The 17,013-nt window shown below is 37.3% G+C and overlaps 6 protein-coding genes and 1 pseudogene across 7 annotated transcripts; 4 read left to right on the top strand and 3 right to left on the bottom strand.

Moving 5' to 3' along the window:
• Positions 1-72: 72 nt before the first annotated feature.
• LOC9328781 (nudix hydrolase 12, mitochondrial) lies at positions 73-1,549 on the bottom strand. Of its 2 annotated transcripts, XM_021012200.1 has the most exons (6): positions 1,369-1,547; positions 1,083-1,162; positions 807-930; positions 629-712; positions 405-554; positions 73-321 (listed from the first exon to the last, which is right to left on the bottom strand). In XM_021012200.1, exons 2-6 carry the CDS (start codon positions 1,151-1,153, stop codon positions 139-141), a joined length of 612 nt encoding a protein of 203 aa, XP_020867859.1. In that variant the 5' UTR covers positions 1,154-1,162; positions 1,369-1,547; the 3' UTR covers positions 73-138. The 2 variants fall into 2 exon arrangements, with proteins under 2 accessions (XP_020867859.1, XP_020867860.1); XM_021012201.1 differs by having other exon boundaries at positions 807-915; positions 1,083-1,549.
• Positions 1,550-3,478: 1,929 nt separating this feature from the next.
• Positions 3,479-5,024, top strand: LOC9326038 (annotated as a pseudogene).
• Positions 5,025-5,272: 248 nt separating this feature from the next.
• On the bottom strand, positions 5,273-7,553 carry LOC9328780 (transcription factor SCREAM2). The gene is made up of 4 exons (XM_002889928.2): positions 6,232-7,553; positions 5,924-6,136; positions 5,679-5,849; positions 5,273-5,557 (listed from the first exon to the last, which is right to left on the bottom strand). Exons 1-4 carry the CDS (start codon positions 7,114-7,116, stop codon positions 5,474-5,476), a joined length of 1,353 nt encoding a protein of 450 aa, XP_002889974.1. The 5' UTR covers positions 7,117-7,553; the 3' UTR covers positions 5,273-5,473.
• A 776-nt stretch (positions 7,554-8,329) lies between these two features.
• Positions 8,330-10,295, top strand: LOC9326037. Its single transcript, XM_021014862.1, has 2 exons — positions 8,330-8,970; positions 9,340-10,295. The coding sequence occupies exons 1-2, from the start codon at positions 8,413-8,415 to the stop codon at positions 9,982-9,984; spliced, it is 1,203 nt and encodes a 400-aa protein (XP_020870521.1). The 5' UTR covers positions 8,330-8,412; the 3' UTR covers positions 9,985-10,295.
• A 251-nt stretch (positions 10,296-10,546) lies between these two features.
• LOC110225351 lies at positions 10,547-11,140 on the top strand. The gene has a single exon (XM_021014866.1). The coding sequence runs from the start codon at positions 10,675-10,677 to the stop codon at positions 11,041-11,043; it is 369 nt and encodes a 122-aa protein (XP_020870525.1). The 5' UTR covers positions 10,547-10,674; the 3' UTR covers positions 11,044-11,140.
• Positions 11,141-11,623: 483 nt separating this feature from the next.
• On the bottom strand, positions 11,624-15,908 carry LOC9328779 (V-type proton ATPase subunit C). The gene is made up of 11 exons (XM_021014863.1): positions 14,348-15,908; positions 14,155-14,223; positions 13,944-14,071; positions 13,758-13,857; positions 13,516-13,583; positions 13,129-13,270; positions 12,914-13,030; positions 12,609-12,734; positions 12,443-12,526; positions 12,275-12,354; positions 11,624-12,023 (listed from the first exon to the last, which is right to left on the bottom strand). The coding sequence occupies exons 1-11, from the start codon at positions 14,459-14,461 to the stop codon at positions 11,915-11,917; spliced, it is 1,137 nt and encodes a 378-aa protein (XP_020870522.1). The 5' UTR covers positions 14,462-15,908; the 3' UTR covers positions 11,624-11,914.
• On the top strand, positions 14,839-15,890 carry LOC9328778 (nucleolin). The gene has a single exon (XM_021014865.1). The coding sequence runs from the start codon at positions 15,045-15,047 to the stop codon at positions 15,696-15,698; it is 654 nt and encodes a 217-aa protein (XP_020870524.1). The 5' UTR covers positions 14,839-15,044; the 3' UTR covers positions 15,699-15,890.
• Positions 15,909-17,013: the final 1,105 nt, after the last annotated feature.

Genomic DNA, 17,013 nt, shown 5'->3' with positions numbered 1-17,013 from the left:
CTTTGTCACTTCAAAGTTCAAACAGACAAAGATATCTTCAAGACGGATGGTTTGGGATTATATCATATCACATGTGTTTGAAGTCACTTTACTTCTCATGTTTTCAATTTGTTTACATTAGCTAAAGAATATGAAAAACTAATTAACTACAAAACAATACCAAGGATCTATTTGACACTCCTCCTCTAGCTTTGAAGAATCCTGCACTGGCTCTTCCTCTGTTGTCAATCTTCCTTCATCTTCCATTACTCTCAAAAAATCTTCAAGTGCTCTCTGCATCCACTCATACCGACAAAGCTCCAACGCTTCTTTAACATTCAACTGCACATTTTCGAGTAATCTCAAAGTCAAAACATCGTACTTCCTTATATGACTAACTACACATTTGAGTTTTGAGCTTATACCCATTTCCTCTGGCGGTTCTCTCGCTCTGGCCAATCCTCGAGTTCTTCGGTAACCTCTAACGCAAACATATATCCTTTGCATCCACCTAAACATTCATCCTCCACTGTGCTACTTTTGCTTCTAAATTGCCAAACTCCTAAAGGAACTTCCTGATGAAAACAAAAAACACATGTAATTCAAACAACTTTAACATAACTTTCTCAATGTTTTGTTTAAAACTTACTCTAAGTATTCCTTTAACACCTGCTTCTTCAATGGCTTCACGAGAAGCAGCTTCAAGAACAGTCTCATCATCTTCCCACCCTCCCTGGTAAAATAATATACACAGCATATAAATGAGTTGTAAAAACTGAGCAATTACAAATGAGAGTAAAGCAGAGACTTTTCAATAAAAAATAAACCTTTGGGAAGACAAGATCATGACGATTAGGAGATGAAACCATAAGAACTTCAAGTTTGTTAACAAAGTCAACACTTGAGTCTTCTTCAATTTCGTCAGCTTTAATCAGCCTATAAGGAATACATCTGTTCATAATGTGTAGAGAAACAAACAACAAGAAAAATCAACACTTTTGTTTTCTGATATCGGGGTTTCTTGATATTTTCAAGATTTGCAAATTTTGGAAATCATCAAGAAACAAAAAAAAAAAGAAAAAAATGATTTGGTTGGTTGGTACCCAGAAACGAGACGGAAGTTGTTGTCGTAACGTTGACGATCTCGTCCTGTCCGAGAAGAAAGAACCGACATTTGATGAATCTGCGAACACAAAAAAATCAAAAGGGATTGAGACAGAAACAGAGAATGCTACGTTCTTGAAAAGCCCTGTTCTTGTATATTGAGGTTAGTAAGAAACATGATGATTATCATAGCTTTCATGACGAATCCATCTTCTTCTTCTTTTGAAAATAAACAAACTTTCCAGAATTAACGAATCCACGAGAGAGAGAGAATCTCAAACTCACGAGAAATAAAATCGTTAATATGAGTTTTTTTTTTTTTTCTTGTTTAAGAACTTGCTATTTTTGCGGAGACGAATGAGGAGTTGTACCAACGAGAGCATTCATTGCTAACTATCACCTGTCTCTCTCTATTTAATCAATTTTAATATTTATAAATGAAATAAAAATATTTTGGTAAATTCTTTCTTGAGCTCAAAAAACAGAACATGAAGAAGAACCATAAATAAACACACACAATTTCGAAGCAAGTCAGTCACTAAAGGATCTGATTCTGTATTTGACTTATTACTGTTTTATCTTACGAGTATTCTCCACTATAGAGAACTATTCGATAATAATTGATTCTATAAAACCTATCTTGAGACGTGTTTTAAAGAAGACAGTTGAAACCGAATTGGTATAGTTTCAATTCGTTTCTACTGTCTTTTTTTTGGTTGGGGGTCTTGGTTTTGGCCCATCAGAATTGTTTGTATTTGTGGAATGAAGGACTATGGGAATGATTAATTTCAGCAAAAAAAAAAATAATAATATACAACGCAACCAAAAGAGACCTTAGTCTATTGGTCTTCAATCATTTCTTGTGATACAAATTAATGATGGTTCGACTCCTATTACTCACCTGCTACTTTTAGTTTTTCTTTTTACATTTCCAAAATTGAAAATCATTCTCTGTGTTCTCACATCTCACTTTCCAATATTCTGGTTTTAAGACTTTTGTTTCAATAGTTTAGTTAATAAATATAATTTTGGCTTTTAAACTTTTGAGTATAAGTTTTTAAATTGTTTTTTCTTATTTTACATGTCATATTTTGTTAGTGTTTTTATTCATATTATTTTTGTTGCAAATTTCACTGTTTTTTTTTTTTTTTTTTTTTTTTTTGTCATCTGTAATTAAATATTACTCAAAAGAGCCATTCTTGTGGAATGTTGTTTACATAAGTGATATGAAGCGGTTCCGTACGAATTTTTCGTGCCAGATTATCCGCTTTTGCATTTGCACAACGAGAAATTAAAGATAAAGAGAAGGTAGAGAACTCTTCCTTGTCGCTCTGAAATTCCTCCAGATACACTGAGAAGGCCGGCCATTCGGTTGGGGAAGACACCATCTTCACCAGGTCAGAACAGTCTGTAAGGAATGCTACCTCTTGATTATCTGCACCAATCATACACTTCATCGCCCAAAGGAGGGCCTCGAATTCGGCATGTAGCGGAGATAGGCTTCTACGAAGGTTGGCAGCTCCCATTGTTGATGGCTCACCGTTTGATGGTGTACAAAACCACCCTATCCCGGAAAACTTGTCGCTGTCTTTCCAGGATCCATCCACAAAACAACGGTATCCTGTAAAATCCGAATCTAGGGACACCCCCCTCGTTTGAGGCCGATTTGGAAATTCCACTGAAGCCTGAGTTTCAGTATGAAGCTCCACTTGAGCTGAGTGCCACAATTGTGCCTCTCTTTCCGCTAACCGTAAAACCTCTAACGGATCGTTATCCACATTTTCAAACAATTTTTCATTCCGTGCTTTCCAAATATACCAAATATAGCAAATTTCACTGTTTTAAAACTAGTTCTTTAAGTGTCATTTACCCTATACTCTTTATTTCATTACAATATAAAACATTTATAAAAAGCAAATATTTATTATTATATCTACAAAATATTACTTTAAATAACTTCTTTACATAAACAGAATGGAAACTAACTCAATGCTATATGTAAGAATTTATATAGATTTAATTTTCAATTATGAAAATAGAGTGAAGTCACAAAAAAATTTTAAGCTTTAGGCCACACGAACATAAGGACCGGCCCGTGGACAGAGATTACTTAACCCAAATACACTATTGTGTAATTAATTTTAAAAAGTATGTAGACAATAGACATAAATGTTTTGTTTTTACATTGAAAAATTACATATAAATTTTAAGATTTAATACCTTAATATTTTGTTAGTAATTAATATTAAGGATACATTAAAATAAAATAATAATTAAAAATGAAGAAGATAATAATAATTAATATAGGTGACGTATAGTGGTTTTATTAGATTATAGCTTATCAAATTATCTTTTGTAACTTTTTTTTTTTTGGGTAAGGTTTTCTAACTTTTCTTTAAGTAAGTAGGTAAGGTTTTCTGCCAAAAATAATAATTAACATTAGAAAATCTGGTCTATTCTTATATTTCATAATTCATATAACTTTTTGTCTTTTTAAAACTTAAAATCATTTTCTTATGGATCAAATTTCCTTGAAATGGCATTACTAAAAAAACCTTTAATTAACCAAATTTAAAACCTAATTTATATTTCATAAACACAAATTGAATGGCTTTAATTTCCTTGTTAACTATATAACACAGACATTCGTTCATATCAAAAGAAGAAATAAGAAGGCAACGATGGAAGCAACTGCATCATCATCATCATCACTGGTAAACGACGTTGTAGAGGAAATCTTCTTGAGACTTCCTGTGAAATCACTAATCCGACTCAAGTCTCTCTCAAAACAATGGAGATCAACGATCCAGTCTCGTAGTTTTGCAGAGAGACACTTGAAGTTTGCCAAAAGATCCCACATGGAACACTCAAAAGTCATCGCCATCAATTCCAGAGAATACTTCGAAAATGAACATCGTTCGATTTGTTTTCATACACTCTCCTTAGAGCCCACTCCACTTCTATCGTTTACTCTTCCCAAATCCCATCCGAAATTCTCCAGTTTCTACGTTTCTAAAAGTTGCGACGGTCTTTTCTGCATCTATTCCACAAAATCAGAGTTTATATGGGTAGTTAATCCGGCCACACGGTGGTTTAGACAACTTCCTCCGGCTAGGTTTCAGATTTTGAATCACAGAATGGTACAGAATCTAGACGATAATTGGGATCCCGATCTATGCTATTTCACGACACCAGTCACTTCCCTACAAATTAGTGTGGTTGTATAATTCTCTTAAGTACAATGCGGATGCCCTGAGTCCAAACGAGGGACTTACCAAGTGCGAGGTTTTTGATTTTAGGGCAAACGCTTGGAGGTACTTGACTTGTACTCCAAGTTATCGGATATGGGGTCAACAAAGCCCAGAATATGTAGACGGATCGATTTTTTGGTTAACGGAACTATATAATGGCGAAATCAAAGTAATAGCTCCTGATATTTATACTGAAACATTTCGGTTGTTGCCTAAGTTTCATCCGATCCTTGCCACTTCAAGTCCTATGGTAATTTACATGTGCACTCTCGATAATAGTTTGTGCATCATGAAGCTGGTAGCCAATCATAGGACGTTCAAAGAGATTTGGAGATTAAAATCATCACAAGACGTGTGGGAGAAGATTTATACCATAGATTTGTTTTCTTGTTCTTCTTCCAAGTCACTGTTACAAAACTTTGTGGACTGGAAACCGTTGGCGATTTGCAATAACAAGAAGATATTGTTATCATGTCCTTATACAAAACATCTGGTAGAGCACGATCACCAAACAAAATCCGTCTGTTCATTTTTCACACATCATGTTCAATGTAAAATTTTAATCCATGTTCCTTATATTCAAAGTTTGATCTCTGATATATGAAATACCTATTCAATTCTTTTGATGTACTTGGAAGCATGTAAGAAACAGAGCATTTCTTGTATATGTTTTATCGATGAAAAATAGTATATTTATCATGATTCCATTATGTTTGTGTTTAACTAGAATGAGGACATGAGAACAAAAATATTAGATAAAAATAACATTTATTTAGAAAATATATATGATTTTTACACAGATTCATCTCTGTTAGTGTTGGGGAAAAAACAGTGCTTTTGCCTATGAATTGTGCAGTTCTTAATCTTTGTCTAGCCGTTTCTCATGTGTGTTTTATCAGTGAAAATCAACATTGGTCTCTTCTTGCAAACAACTCATAAATGAAAAGCAAAGTAACAATGGCATTTGCTAAAAGGTTGAATTTGTGTACCCCCATGTTTTCAAAGCTAAAATAAAACAGTTATCATCTTCAATACATGATTAAAATTGATGAAACTAAGTAAGAAAATTGCTGACTAAAAAAGAAAAAGAGGCTTAGATCTAGCTCTGTTCCACACAGATGCTTCCTTTTGTTTCGCAATCAAACCAAACCAGCGTAACCTGCTGTATCTAAAAGCACTGCTTTGATTTGTTCAGGCAACACGTCATGGTCTTCTTGGCATTGCTGATTAGAGAAACAAAACATGTTGTTATTACTACTATACTAATCATTCTCTGAAAATAACTATTCTTTGACTGCTAGTTTACTAATCAGTGATTAGCATAGTATCTAACAACGATATTACCTCAGCGCGGAAAACATCCAAAGCAAAACCGTTGAAACAGCTAATCACAGCTTGTTGAACATCCAATCCTAAGTTATCCAAAGCTCTCATGGTGGAAAGTAAAAGACCTGGTCTACGTCCACAGAACATGTGAATGTTCACTGCCTTTCCTTCCCTTAATCTAACCTCAACCTATATCAAAACAAAGAAGCCTTAATAAGTAAATCTAGTTTTGTCCATTGACAAGCACTTGAGTTTATTCTTACTCTCGGTTGCTGGCCTTTAGGACTTGGCAAGGAGGAAGATGGACACAACTCTTCCTTAACACGGTAAGATAGCGTTTGTGGAGTCGGTGTTAACGGGTGCAAGCTTGAAGAACTCGGTGGAGTAGACTCTAGTTCGGTATGAAGATCGTTGATTCTCTGTAAGAGCTCTTTGAGGTAATCAATTGCATCTCCAAGTATTGCTGCTCTATCCATCTACATTTTAAGCCACAACAACCCAAAATTAAGAACACAAGAATCTGCAGAACAATTAAGAAGAACAAACAATAAAGGAAGAATCTTTTTGTTACTTTGCTGATCTTGGGAACAACTGATCTAAGCATGTAAAGCCTATCATTAAGCTTCTTCCTTCTTCTTCTCTCAGCCATTAGATTCTTTGCAGGCATTCCTTTCTTCTTACCTTTATTATTAATATGCTCATCAGATTCGTAGTTCAATCCAGAGATATCGATGATTCCGGTACTCGTATCGTCAATCTCTCTCTCGTAGCTCGATTTCCTCATTTCAGAAGAACTCTCTGAATTGCACATTTTGCTACTCGAACTCTGACGCATTGCAGCTCGTTTCTGAAACAACGTTGGCTGCGAGCCAGATGAAGCCAACACCTCTAACGGTTTTAAAACTTTTGCTCTGTTCTCGAACAGAGGACTCAATCCACATGATCCGGAGCTGTTTTCCGGCGCTGGAAGTGACCGGGAAGTGAGAAAATCCGGTCCCTGGTGGTTCAATCCAGCGAAATTCATCGAGTTTGGAGATTGATTTCCATGGAATTGTTGACTCAAAAACCCAGAATCAAAGCCGAATTCATCGAAAGTGTTGATATTGCTGGTTGGGACGTTGAGAAGAGAAGCTATGCAAGCTTTTGTAGCTAAGAAAGACTGTTCTTGTTGTTGTTGTTGTTGTTGTGAAGCAGCGTCGAGTGTGAAAGGATGTAACGGAGCAGAACAAGACGAATCAATCGATTGCTGAAGAAGAAGAAGCAGATTCTCTGATGGGTTTAAAGGAAACCCGCCATTGAATCTGAAGTCATTTTGGTTACTGTGGAGGATTTGTGGTGGTGGTGGTGGGTTATTGAACCAATCTTCATCTGGGTTTCTGACCCACGACGCAGCTTCATTGTTATTAACCTCCGGAGATTCACCGGCGCCGTCAAGCCAAACACCATCGCCGTTCATTTCAAACTAGTAGAGGGAGAGTGGAAAAAGTTTCCAACTTTGGAGAGAAGTTGAAATGAAACCTCAAAAGGAGACAAGGCGAGAGAAACGTAGATATAGAGATTATCCAAAAGGAGGCGTTATAAAGTGGAATCACGAGGATCTTATGAAAAAGAAAAAAGTGAGAAATCTAAGAAGAAAGTTAGAGCAAAAGAGAGAGAGTGAATGAGAGATTTCCAGAGCTCAAAAACCCTAAAAAGTTTAGATTTTTGGGGATTTCAATTTTGTCAAAGCCACCATTATTTACTCTTATTTCTTGTTTAAGAGTTGGTGTTGATTCTCGTGACTATTTTTGCTTTCCGTCTCTCACCTCCACTTCATCTTTGCCACCTCTCTGTCTTTTTTTTTTTTTTTGGGTCTGCAGAATTATTTTTTCAGTGAGAGAAGCATTAGGAAGATGATTAGCAAAGGCTAAATCCGACCGTTAGTTTATAATTCAGTTGGTTGACAAACAAAAGAATGTGTAATTTGGTTGCAAGCTATGAAAATGGTCCCAGTGATTAGATTTAAACTTTTTAACAATGCCATAAATTGAATATTTTTTTTTTTTTTTTGTGCAACAAAATATATTGAATGAAGATTAATACGGATAAAAGATGTCGGATGCAATGGTCCCTTTTTTCTTTATAACAACGAGGCAATGGTCCCTTTAAGATAAAATCTATATTTCATCTTCCTTTTACATCCACACACAGAGGAAAAGTGATTTTTGTGTGGATTAACGAAAATACTTTTCCCCATTTTCTTGAAAAATCTGTATCATTTCAGAAATTAGTATGATTTATGGTTAAATTGTGTCATTTGGCAGGGTTAATTATGAATAACAGCATGCTATCGCATAAAATAACAATCCCAACAATGCTTTGTTTCTTACATGCTTCCAAATACATGCTACTCTTTCTTTGTGATGATAATGATGCAATCACTTGTTTTGCTTTTCTCATTGTTGATTCCTTCTTCTTTTGATATGAATGAATCCTCTACTCTTCATTTCTTTTTTAAACACTACCCTTTATAAGCCGCAAATTCTAATCTATTTACGAGTAGGAAAAGGGAAAAAGCTTAAGGCTACCTCACTTTAGAGTTTGGGCCAGGTCCAAAAAAAGTATTTGGGCTGGGTCAGTAAGATTCTAAACCCTCTAACTGATTTGGAGGTTTCACATCAGATCTGGAAAATGGTTTTCGCTGGAAGCCATTGTAAAAGTCTCTCGTCTTAAGCTCCGACACTGCATTTTCCGAGCACTCAAGAGAAAGACGATGGGGTCGTCACAGTCTTCGCAAATACTCGATGATGAAGAAGATGAAGAAGCAGAGAGCGAAGGTGAAGAAGAAGAAGAGGAAGATGTTAATGGCGGATTGAACAACAGAAGAATCGAGCTTGACAATCTCTTGGTCAAAAAGGTTCTTGAGCAAGAGCCTGAGATGCTTCCTTGTCACGCCTCTGCTTCCCCACTCTCTCCTCAGCTCTCTTCTCTTGGAACTCCTCGAATCGGACCTTCCATCAAAGTCTGGGATCCTTACAACGTCCTCGCGCCTCCTCCTTCTTCTCCGCCTCTCTTCTCTCGTATCTCCGCCGCCGCGGAACACGATCGCTCCGCCGTAACCGAAGTCTATTTCATCAGCCATGGCGAATGTGATCTCAATCTCAGGCCTGATCTGATTGGAGGTAGATGCCACGTGGCTACTCTCACGCCCAATGGAAAACGTCAGGCGAGAGCTCTCGCCGTCTTCTTAAACTCTGAAGGTGTTCGATTCACCTCTGTCTTCTCTTCGCCTCTGGATCGAGCTAGATCCATGGCTGTTTCCGTTTGCCAGGTACAGTCTCTACTCTTCGATTTCTCAATTCTAGATCTAAGGCTTTGAAATTGGAATTCAATTCTGCAAAACTAGGAAGCTCATGAAACGAAACCAGCCAGAATCAGCTTAAGACTGCGATGCAACTAGTTAGGATGATTCCTAGAATAACCAATCGCTCCTTCAATGGAGTCACTGCAGACGCAAACACTTAAGAACTTTGAGACTCTATAGTGTTGTTCATGGTTCAAAAAGGTAGCGTGATGGATGACTAATAAGAACAAATATAGTAAGAATCTCTTAAGACTGCGATGGAACTAGTTAGGATGCTTGTAAGAAGAAATGTGTAAGTGATTTTTGGATTGAACGATGCCTTGATACTTGATGCAGGAAATGAATTTTCCGGAGGAGCATTTGCAAGTCTCGGATGCTGTTGTTGAGATGAGTTTAGGGGACTGGGAAAGTTGTCATCGGTCAGAGATCTACACACCGGAAACTCTAAGCTTAATAGAAAGATGCCAACCTGATTTCTCAGCTCCATCCGGCGAATCACTTAGACAAGTAGAGTTTCGGATGGTTCAGTTTCTGAATGGGACAGTCTCAGGCCTGTCGGAGAAGCTCAGATCAGAACTTCTTCCATCTACACATCACACAAATTCCCGAGGGTTCTCGTTAGCGAATTCTGTTCATCGTCCAATTCTTACAAGGAAGAAATCTGGGAAGAGCCGGTTTCAGGTGATGAATGCAACCGGTGATCACGAGGGTAGTGAAGAGATATTTAGTAATCACAATGATGAACAACACCTAGGTGATATAAACATCAAGAGTTCTTCTTCTCAACTCTCAACCTGCATTGGAGTTTTCACTCACTCTTTACCTATAAAGTGTCTTCTTACCGGTATCCTTGGATGCAGCTCGTTAATGACACATAAGATCTGTGTGGAGGATTCATCTGTGACCGTGTTACAGCATTCGTGGAAAACCGGTTGGCAGGTAAAGCGGGTAAATGACACCGCTCATCTTAGACTGTTGTAGCATCATCAAATTCTTTTACTCTCTAAAAGCTCGAACAAACAACGAGCTGGTAAATTATTCCAAGACCTTCACAAGTCATCTGAGTCTGCAGAAGAAGATCAACAAGCTTGCAGATTACATGCTACCGCCACGAGCCTCTTGTATGTTTGTTTTGAGGAAGAAAAGCTAAAGATTCGTTAATTTTGATGTTTCGTTGCCTTGTTCTGTTTGATTCTTTCTATTTGCAAGCTTCCTAAAAGAATCTTATGTAATTCTTATGCTTATAATCACACAAAAAAATCTTATAATCTGGATCGTTACTACTTGATCTACGCAAAGCTCATTGCCTTATCGTCAATCTTGCAAGTTGCCGAAGTCTCCACCGCTTCTCATTTACTTCAGAATTGTGCTTCTCAGACAAATTTTCAAACCCATTAAGCTTTCTACTTATTATCCCCTTAGGTGGTGGAAGTGAAAAAGAGGTAAATGAAATCACATGACTTTAGAGGAAGAAACCAAAAATAGGCATGTGAAACAATTAAGGACCCATTCTTTGGTCCGTGAACATATTCATTGCAATTCTTTGTTTCTTAGTAAGACACACACACAAACACATGGGAACAAAAGAAGCTGTCTTCTTCTCTTTTCTATTATTTATATTTACTTGGTAAAATATCTTTCTTGTGCAGAACAGAAGAAAAAGAAACACCCATGGCTCTGTTTTCTAGCTTCTCTGTTTCCGCGTTTCTCTTGATCGTTGTATCGGTTCAATGGACTCTAGTTTGCAGTGAATCCACAATCTTAGCTTCTCCTGCTGTTTTACCGTATATCAATGCACCAGATATGTCTTCATTTTTCCCTTCTCCGACCAAAGACTGGCCAGTAGAGACAGCGACCTCTCCTGTTCCAGAACCAGAAGCGCCTGGTCCAAGCTCAGGCCAGCTTAATGGGAAGATTTCAGGCAGATCAATGCGGCTCCATCCTGATCTTTCTTTGGTTTTAGCCATTGTTGGGATCTGTAGCTTTCTCTGTGTTAATGAATCAATGCTTGTTAGGTTTCTACACTTATTGATGTTGTAATCTTTTGTGGTTCGCTTTTAGAGCATCATTGCTCCTTCATGGAGTCTGTTTTGTTCTTAATCACACGAACTTCAACATATACTACGTTGTTACTGTTGTTCTTATGTGTATGCATATAAAATGAAACAAAGTATAATTTCCTAAAAATACAGACTCTGGTGACTAATTTTGAAAACAAAACGAGTATAATCGTTTAGACTGGTTAAAACAACAAAAGAAAATTCGTTTTAAGAAACCAAAATTAGAAAAAAAAAAAGCAGTTTGTATACGCAAATGGTTGAATAATCACTCTTATTGATAGAAAAGTGGCTTAAATATTGTGAGAGAGTAAAGTGAGATTAGAAAAACTCTATTATGTAAAAGGTATATACTGTAATATGTTGCAAGAAACTAAAGGGGTAGTAAGAATATCAATTTTTAGTTAAAAAGTAAAAAACATCAGCTGCTCGATTTAACATCTTCACTCAGCCACAAATGTTACCAGTTTGCATGATTGCTAAATGCTAACCTCCAGAACATTCCGACATCGTTTTGGAAATACCAAACTAAAGCCAATAATATTGTTCAGACCAAAACAAAGAGACAGAAACGAAACAGAGTGATATAGATAAATCAACCAGGTCACAAAATGACAAAAAGGCTTTAACAACTGTATAACCTTTTGTCTTCCACAAGTGTCTGAAACTCACCGGAATCTAAAAGACTCCGGCCAAATATAAATTACAGCAACATCTCTCTTGAGTGCCACCTTATTTCGAAAATCATAATATATTACGAAAAATAAATGTGAAATCTATAGAACACAAACAAATATAACAGATGAAGACAGAGACGAGGAGAAGTAGCATCAAAAGCATCTCTCATCAATATTTTAAGCAAGGTTGATAGTGAAGGAGACATAAGGATATGTCTCTGAGTCACCGGCTAAACCAGCCATGGCTCCTCCAGCTCCTGCATCCTCCTCACTTTTCCAGTATAAACTGCATTGTTTTCATACAATGAGACCCAAAATGCTCAATTTGGAATCTCATCGAACTACACTACTTATATAGATGAATCCACCCTTAGATTTTGTGTGGCAAATGGTTATTCAACTAAAGCGACTTAGATTTGATTATTTGGCCTCAAGAACGCATACTAAGCAAGGAAGAATCAGTCTGAAGTTGTATGTTACACAGCTTCTATGTATACTACGCCTAGAGCGACAAATAGGCAGAGAGTTTTAACATACCTGTTGGTAGAATCACACATGCGTTCAAGAATGGAGCGTACTTTCTTTTCACTTTTCACAGCCGGAGATAAGACACATGCCTGGACAGACAAGAGAAAAAAATTTGGTAAGGGAGTTAATAGGGTTGAGGGATTCTCTAGAATAGCATAGCTTGGAGTCCTAATTTACCAAGAACGCTGGAGGTAAACCATATCTCATAATGCTCTCAGCGAATATACGCACAGCACAGAAATGCATCCAGGAGCTGAAAACCTACAGAAATAGACCGATAGTCAAAACAGATTCAGGAATTGTTATTACAAGAGTATATATATACAGAGCAATATGTAGATACCTCTCCATAACTGGTGTAGCACCACTGCAAAAGAGAGCTTCTCAAACTTTCCTGATCCTGAACCAACTTTTCTAGCTCTTGTTTACGAGTCTCTTGTGCTTCAACACTATGTTCAAAATCACGGACCTAAAGAGGATGGTGTACCATATATAATGAACAGAGATTTGAGAATCAACCAAATGTCTTAACTTGTACAATGAATAAAATCAGTACGTAGGAAATATCACCACTACTAGCAAATAATCATTTCTAACTTCTACAAAAAAATCTGGAAGTAATAGCAGGAACTAGAACAGAATACTCACTTGGAACCCTTTCTCACGAGCACTAATCCTGAAATTATCTGCGACACGAGTAAAGAGAGTGACGGTGTAAAGAGCATACTCATTATCCTCAAACAACTTCTTCGAGGACCTAGGAACCTGAAACAAGTTAGGATAAATTGATTAAAATCACGGTACGCCAAACCAATAGTGTTACCACTGGTCCATTCAATAAACCTAACAAGTCAACAATTTACCACATATTCGGTCAATGTCTCATAACATGCTAGCCAGTCTTTTTGGGAATACTTTGGAACAACAGCAAGGAGAGTCACGAGATGTTCTGACACGACAATATCTTCTGGCTTAACCAAGTTTGAGAGGTCACGAACAGCTAAGCTGATACAAAAACGAGGAAGATCAGCCGCAATGCCACAAAGATACTAAAAAAGTTGAGATATCGATAAAGACCAAAAGCAATATTCTGGAAAATGACTTTTCTCTATTCTAAGGCATTCATGTGGTAAATCATGTTTCAAGCAAAATTTAGATAGATGAGAAAACTAAGTTCAAATTTTGTTATTGCAAAACAGCTCACAGTTTCTAGTGCTCTTATAGTATGAATATGAGAAGGAAAAAATTACCTTCCACTTTGCTTTCGGTTAATGGCATTGAGTTGACCGCGGATATTGTTATATTCAGCAACACGAACCTGAATAAAATGTGCAATCAGAGTCGTTAACGCCACCAAAGCAATTCATTTGATCATGGTAAGGAAACCCGCATTGCGCAGAATTTCAAACCAACAAACCAATTCGAATAATCTTTCTTTATAAAAGTTTAAGCTTCCTATGTTCAACAAAACTAAAGGTTTCAGCTACAATACCTTGAGATCATCCTCAATCTTTGCAACCTGAGACTGAATATTGTCCACAACCTCCTTCAGAGGTGACATTGTTGGGTACTTAGCTTCATCCCACACAAACCTTGAGTCCAATCAACAAAAGTTTCGTTCTTTGACAAACCCGATCACCATCAAAATTGCAATTAACTCCTTGAAAATGACATATACCTGGTGAGATAAGAATCAACAGGAACTCCATCAACTGTTAGAGCGTTGCTCTCAACACCAGAAATCCTCTCCAATTCTTCGATCTGTCTCCTGATCTTTTGCGAAACTCCTTCCACAAAGCTGTTCGACTACAAATCTCAAAAATTTCTCAATCACGAGAGGAAGGTAAAATAAAAAGCGCAAAATCCACTCAATGATCAAATGAATTTACCTTAAGCAGATCATCGCCGAGAGCGAGTAGAGAATCTAAAGTTCCAACACGAAGATTAGGAATGTTAAACTGCGAAATTGAAATCAAAACTCACGAAATTAGATCGTAGAAACTCAAGTTCGACGAGATAGTACAAGATCTCTGCTAAATTTCGCAATCGAATAAAGACCAAATCGAGCAAAATTCAGAGTACCCGATAAATGGGAGTATCAAAGGAATGCTTGGAGATCTGCTCCTGCAATCGATTCCATAACGTAGAAGCAGAGTCTTTCACTGGAAGAGAAACAACCCAGTACCTCGAAGTCATTGATCTTCAATCTCTCTCTTCCTCTGTCTTCTTCTTCTCCGATGGATCTGTACTTCAATCAAATCTTCTTCTCTGCCTGTCAAATTGGATAACCGGTTTCAATTTTATACTATCGAATAGAAAACCAAACCGGTATGACTGTAGCATTGAGCCGGTTTTATATCCCCCGGCACGTTCTCCTGCTGCCACACACACACTCGAGACTCGACCATTAAATTACCACAATAGTTGAATTTGGTCTTGGTTCGAGTCCGGTTTATAAAACTTACAAAATCATTTGATTTAGCGATTAATTGTTTGTTTAAGCGGTTATTTTAGCATAATGTGAATTTGTTTAATCACCATTCACCAGTATTTTGAGAAGATAGGTAGATGGGCTTAATAATGGGCCAATATGTTGAGGTCCAAATAATGAAGTAGAGAGAAACAAAGACGGTAAAAATCATTGAGAAACCCTACAAAAACTTCTAGGGTTACCACCAAAATTCACTCTAATTGTTTGCTTTCAGCTCAAAGCCCTAACTCTGAATCGTCTTCCTCAAACCAATCGCGAATTCTCTGAAGTAAGAAGATTGATTTATCTATGGCGGATGTTGAGAATCAACAGGATTCTTCGTTTCCGGTGAAGCGGAAATCTGATCTGTTTTGCCAAGAGCAGGATAATGTGGCAAACAAGGCTCAGAAGCTTAATCCTTCATCGAATTCTGTTGAGTCTGAGTCCAAAGACGGAGAAATTAATGGAACTGGCGTCGAGAATCTGAATTCTTCCACCGAGGAAAAGATTGGTGCAGAATCATCGGTTTTATCGGAGAAAGCAGCTGAAAAGGTTGAGAATGGCGTAATCGGCGATCTTGGAGCTGAAGATGAGGAGCAAGAAGATGCAGATGAAGAAGATGAAGAGGAAGACGACGAGGAAGAGGAAGAAGAAGAAGAAGAAGAAGAGGTTGATAGGAAAGGTAAAGGGATTTCTCGAGAGGACAAGGGAAAGGGAAAAATGATCGAAGTGGAGGAAAGTGATGACGAAGACGACAGTGATGATGAAGATGACGAAGGTTTTGATGAAGACGACGAAAGCGATTTCTCCGATGATCCTTTGGCTGAGGTTGATTTGGATAATATCCTTCCGTCGAGGACTAGGAGACGATCGAGCCAGCCTGGAGTTTTCATCTCCAATGAAAACAGTAACCGTGGTGTCAACGACGAGGATGATGATAGCAGTGATGATAGTGATGCTTAAAACCTTTAGCTATAAGAGAGGTTAGTGATTAAGAAAAATCAAGAAATTAGTTCCTTTGATTCTAATGAGAGTTTGTCTCTGTTCAGTGATTATTCGTTATATCTAATGATGTTTCAAACGCTTGGACCAAAGTGGGTTATTATATATATCTATGATGTTCTTGCAATTCAATCCAATGTGCCTCTTATCTTATGATTTCCGATCTTTAGTCGTTTGATGAGTAACTTCCATTGTGAGCTTTAAAGATTGTTGCTTGTGACTTTACATTGGAAAAATCTGGTAGTGAATTGGTCATTTTCATGTAATGGTTTCGAGGTGTTTGAGACAGTAAACCGTTTACTCTGATGGATGATCCTTAAAAGTCTTGTTTAAGCTCCCTAGATAGACTCTAGGATCTACCTACAGATGATGCAGCTTATAGTAAGTCTTTGGAAAAACTAGTTCATGTTTTTGTGTTCCTTTGGCAATGCAACCCAAGTCCTAGAAGGTAATGAGATGGGATTGGGTTAAGCTGAACTAGTTAAAGAGATTGTGAGAGTACTAGAATCAAGATCACTACTGGCTATGCTCTTCATGTTGCGGATGAGTAAAGGTCAAACCTTTAATTTTCATCCTCATTGTTCTGTCTTCAGCTGGTGAGTGGTAGTCAGGAGAGTGATACTACTAATAGGATGAATGCCGGTAACATAGTCGTTCGAATGTTATGTTCCATAAGGATGTTCTTTGATGTGATTCCATGCGGCTTGTGAGAGAATATTATGAGTTGTGAATTCTTTTTTTTGTGCCCCTTTCTCTGAGGTGTATTTTGAAAACATTTTTGCTAAGTCTTCTTGACTCAGCAGTGTGTGTTGAAGTGAATCTCCCCACATGGTTTCTATCGTTTAACCGGTAGTAGTATTTTACCCATTTATATTCTACACATAGATTCGTATAGTTCAATTGTTCAATTATAGGAGTTACAGATTTTTGTCAGGAGAATATCATCATAACTCTTAATTCAAAAACAACTGGACCACAGGGAGTGACAATGAGAACTGAAAAAGGGTTCCTTTCCGAATCTCGTTTTGGGAGATACAAATGCATACATACTTAAAAAAAAAAGTGTATGTATATCGATCGGTTGATGTGTGTATATGATATTATGAAATGATATGGATGTGTGTGGTTGGTATTGTGTGATGATATGTTTAATGGTGTTTGTATGTGGAGATTATTGAATAAGAGAGACATGCGTCATTATGAGTCTCTCTCTCTGCTTTTTGGGCCTTTGAATTTGGCCTTTGGATTCATAGGATAAAAGGAAAAAGAATCTCAT

This window comes from Arabidopsis lyrata (assembly GCF_000004255.2).
Source record: "Arabidopsis lyrata subsp. lyrata unplaced genomic scaffold ARALYscaffold_1, whole genome shotgun sequence".
NCBI classification, from domain to species: Eukaryota; Viridiplantae; Streptophyta; class Magnoliopsida; order Brassicales; family Brassicaceae; genus Arabidopsis; species Arabidopsis lyrata.
The sequence above is the reverse complement of the archived record's forward strand: the minus strand, read 5'-3'. Positions and strand labels throughout refer to the sequence as shown.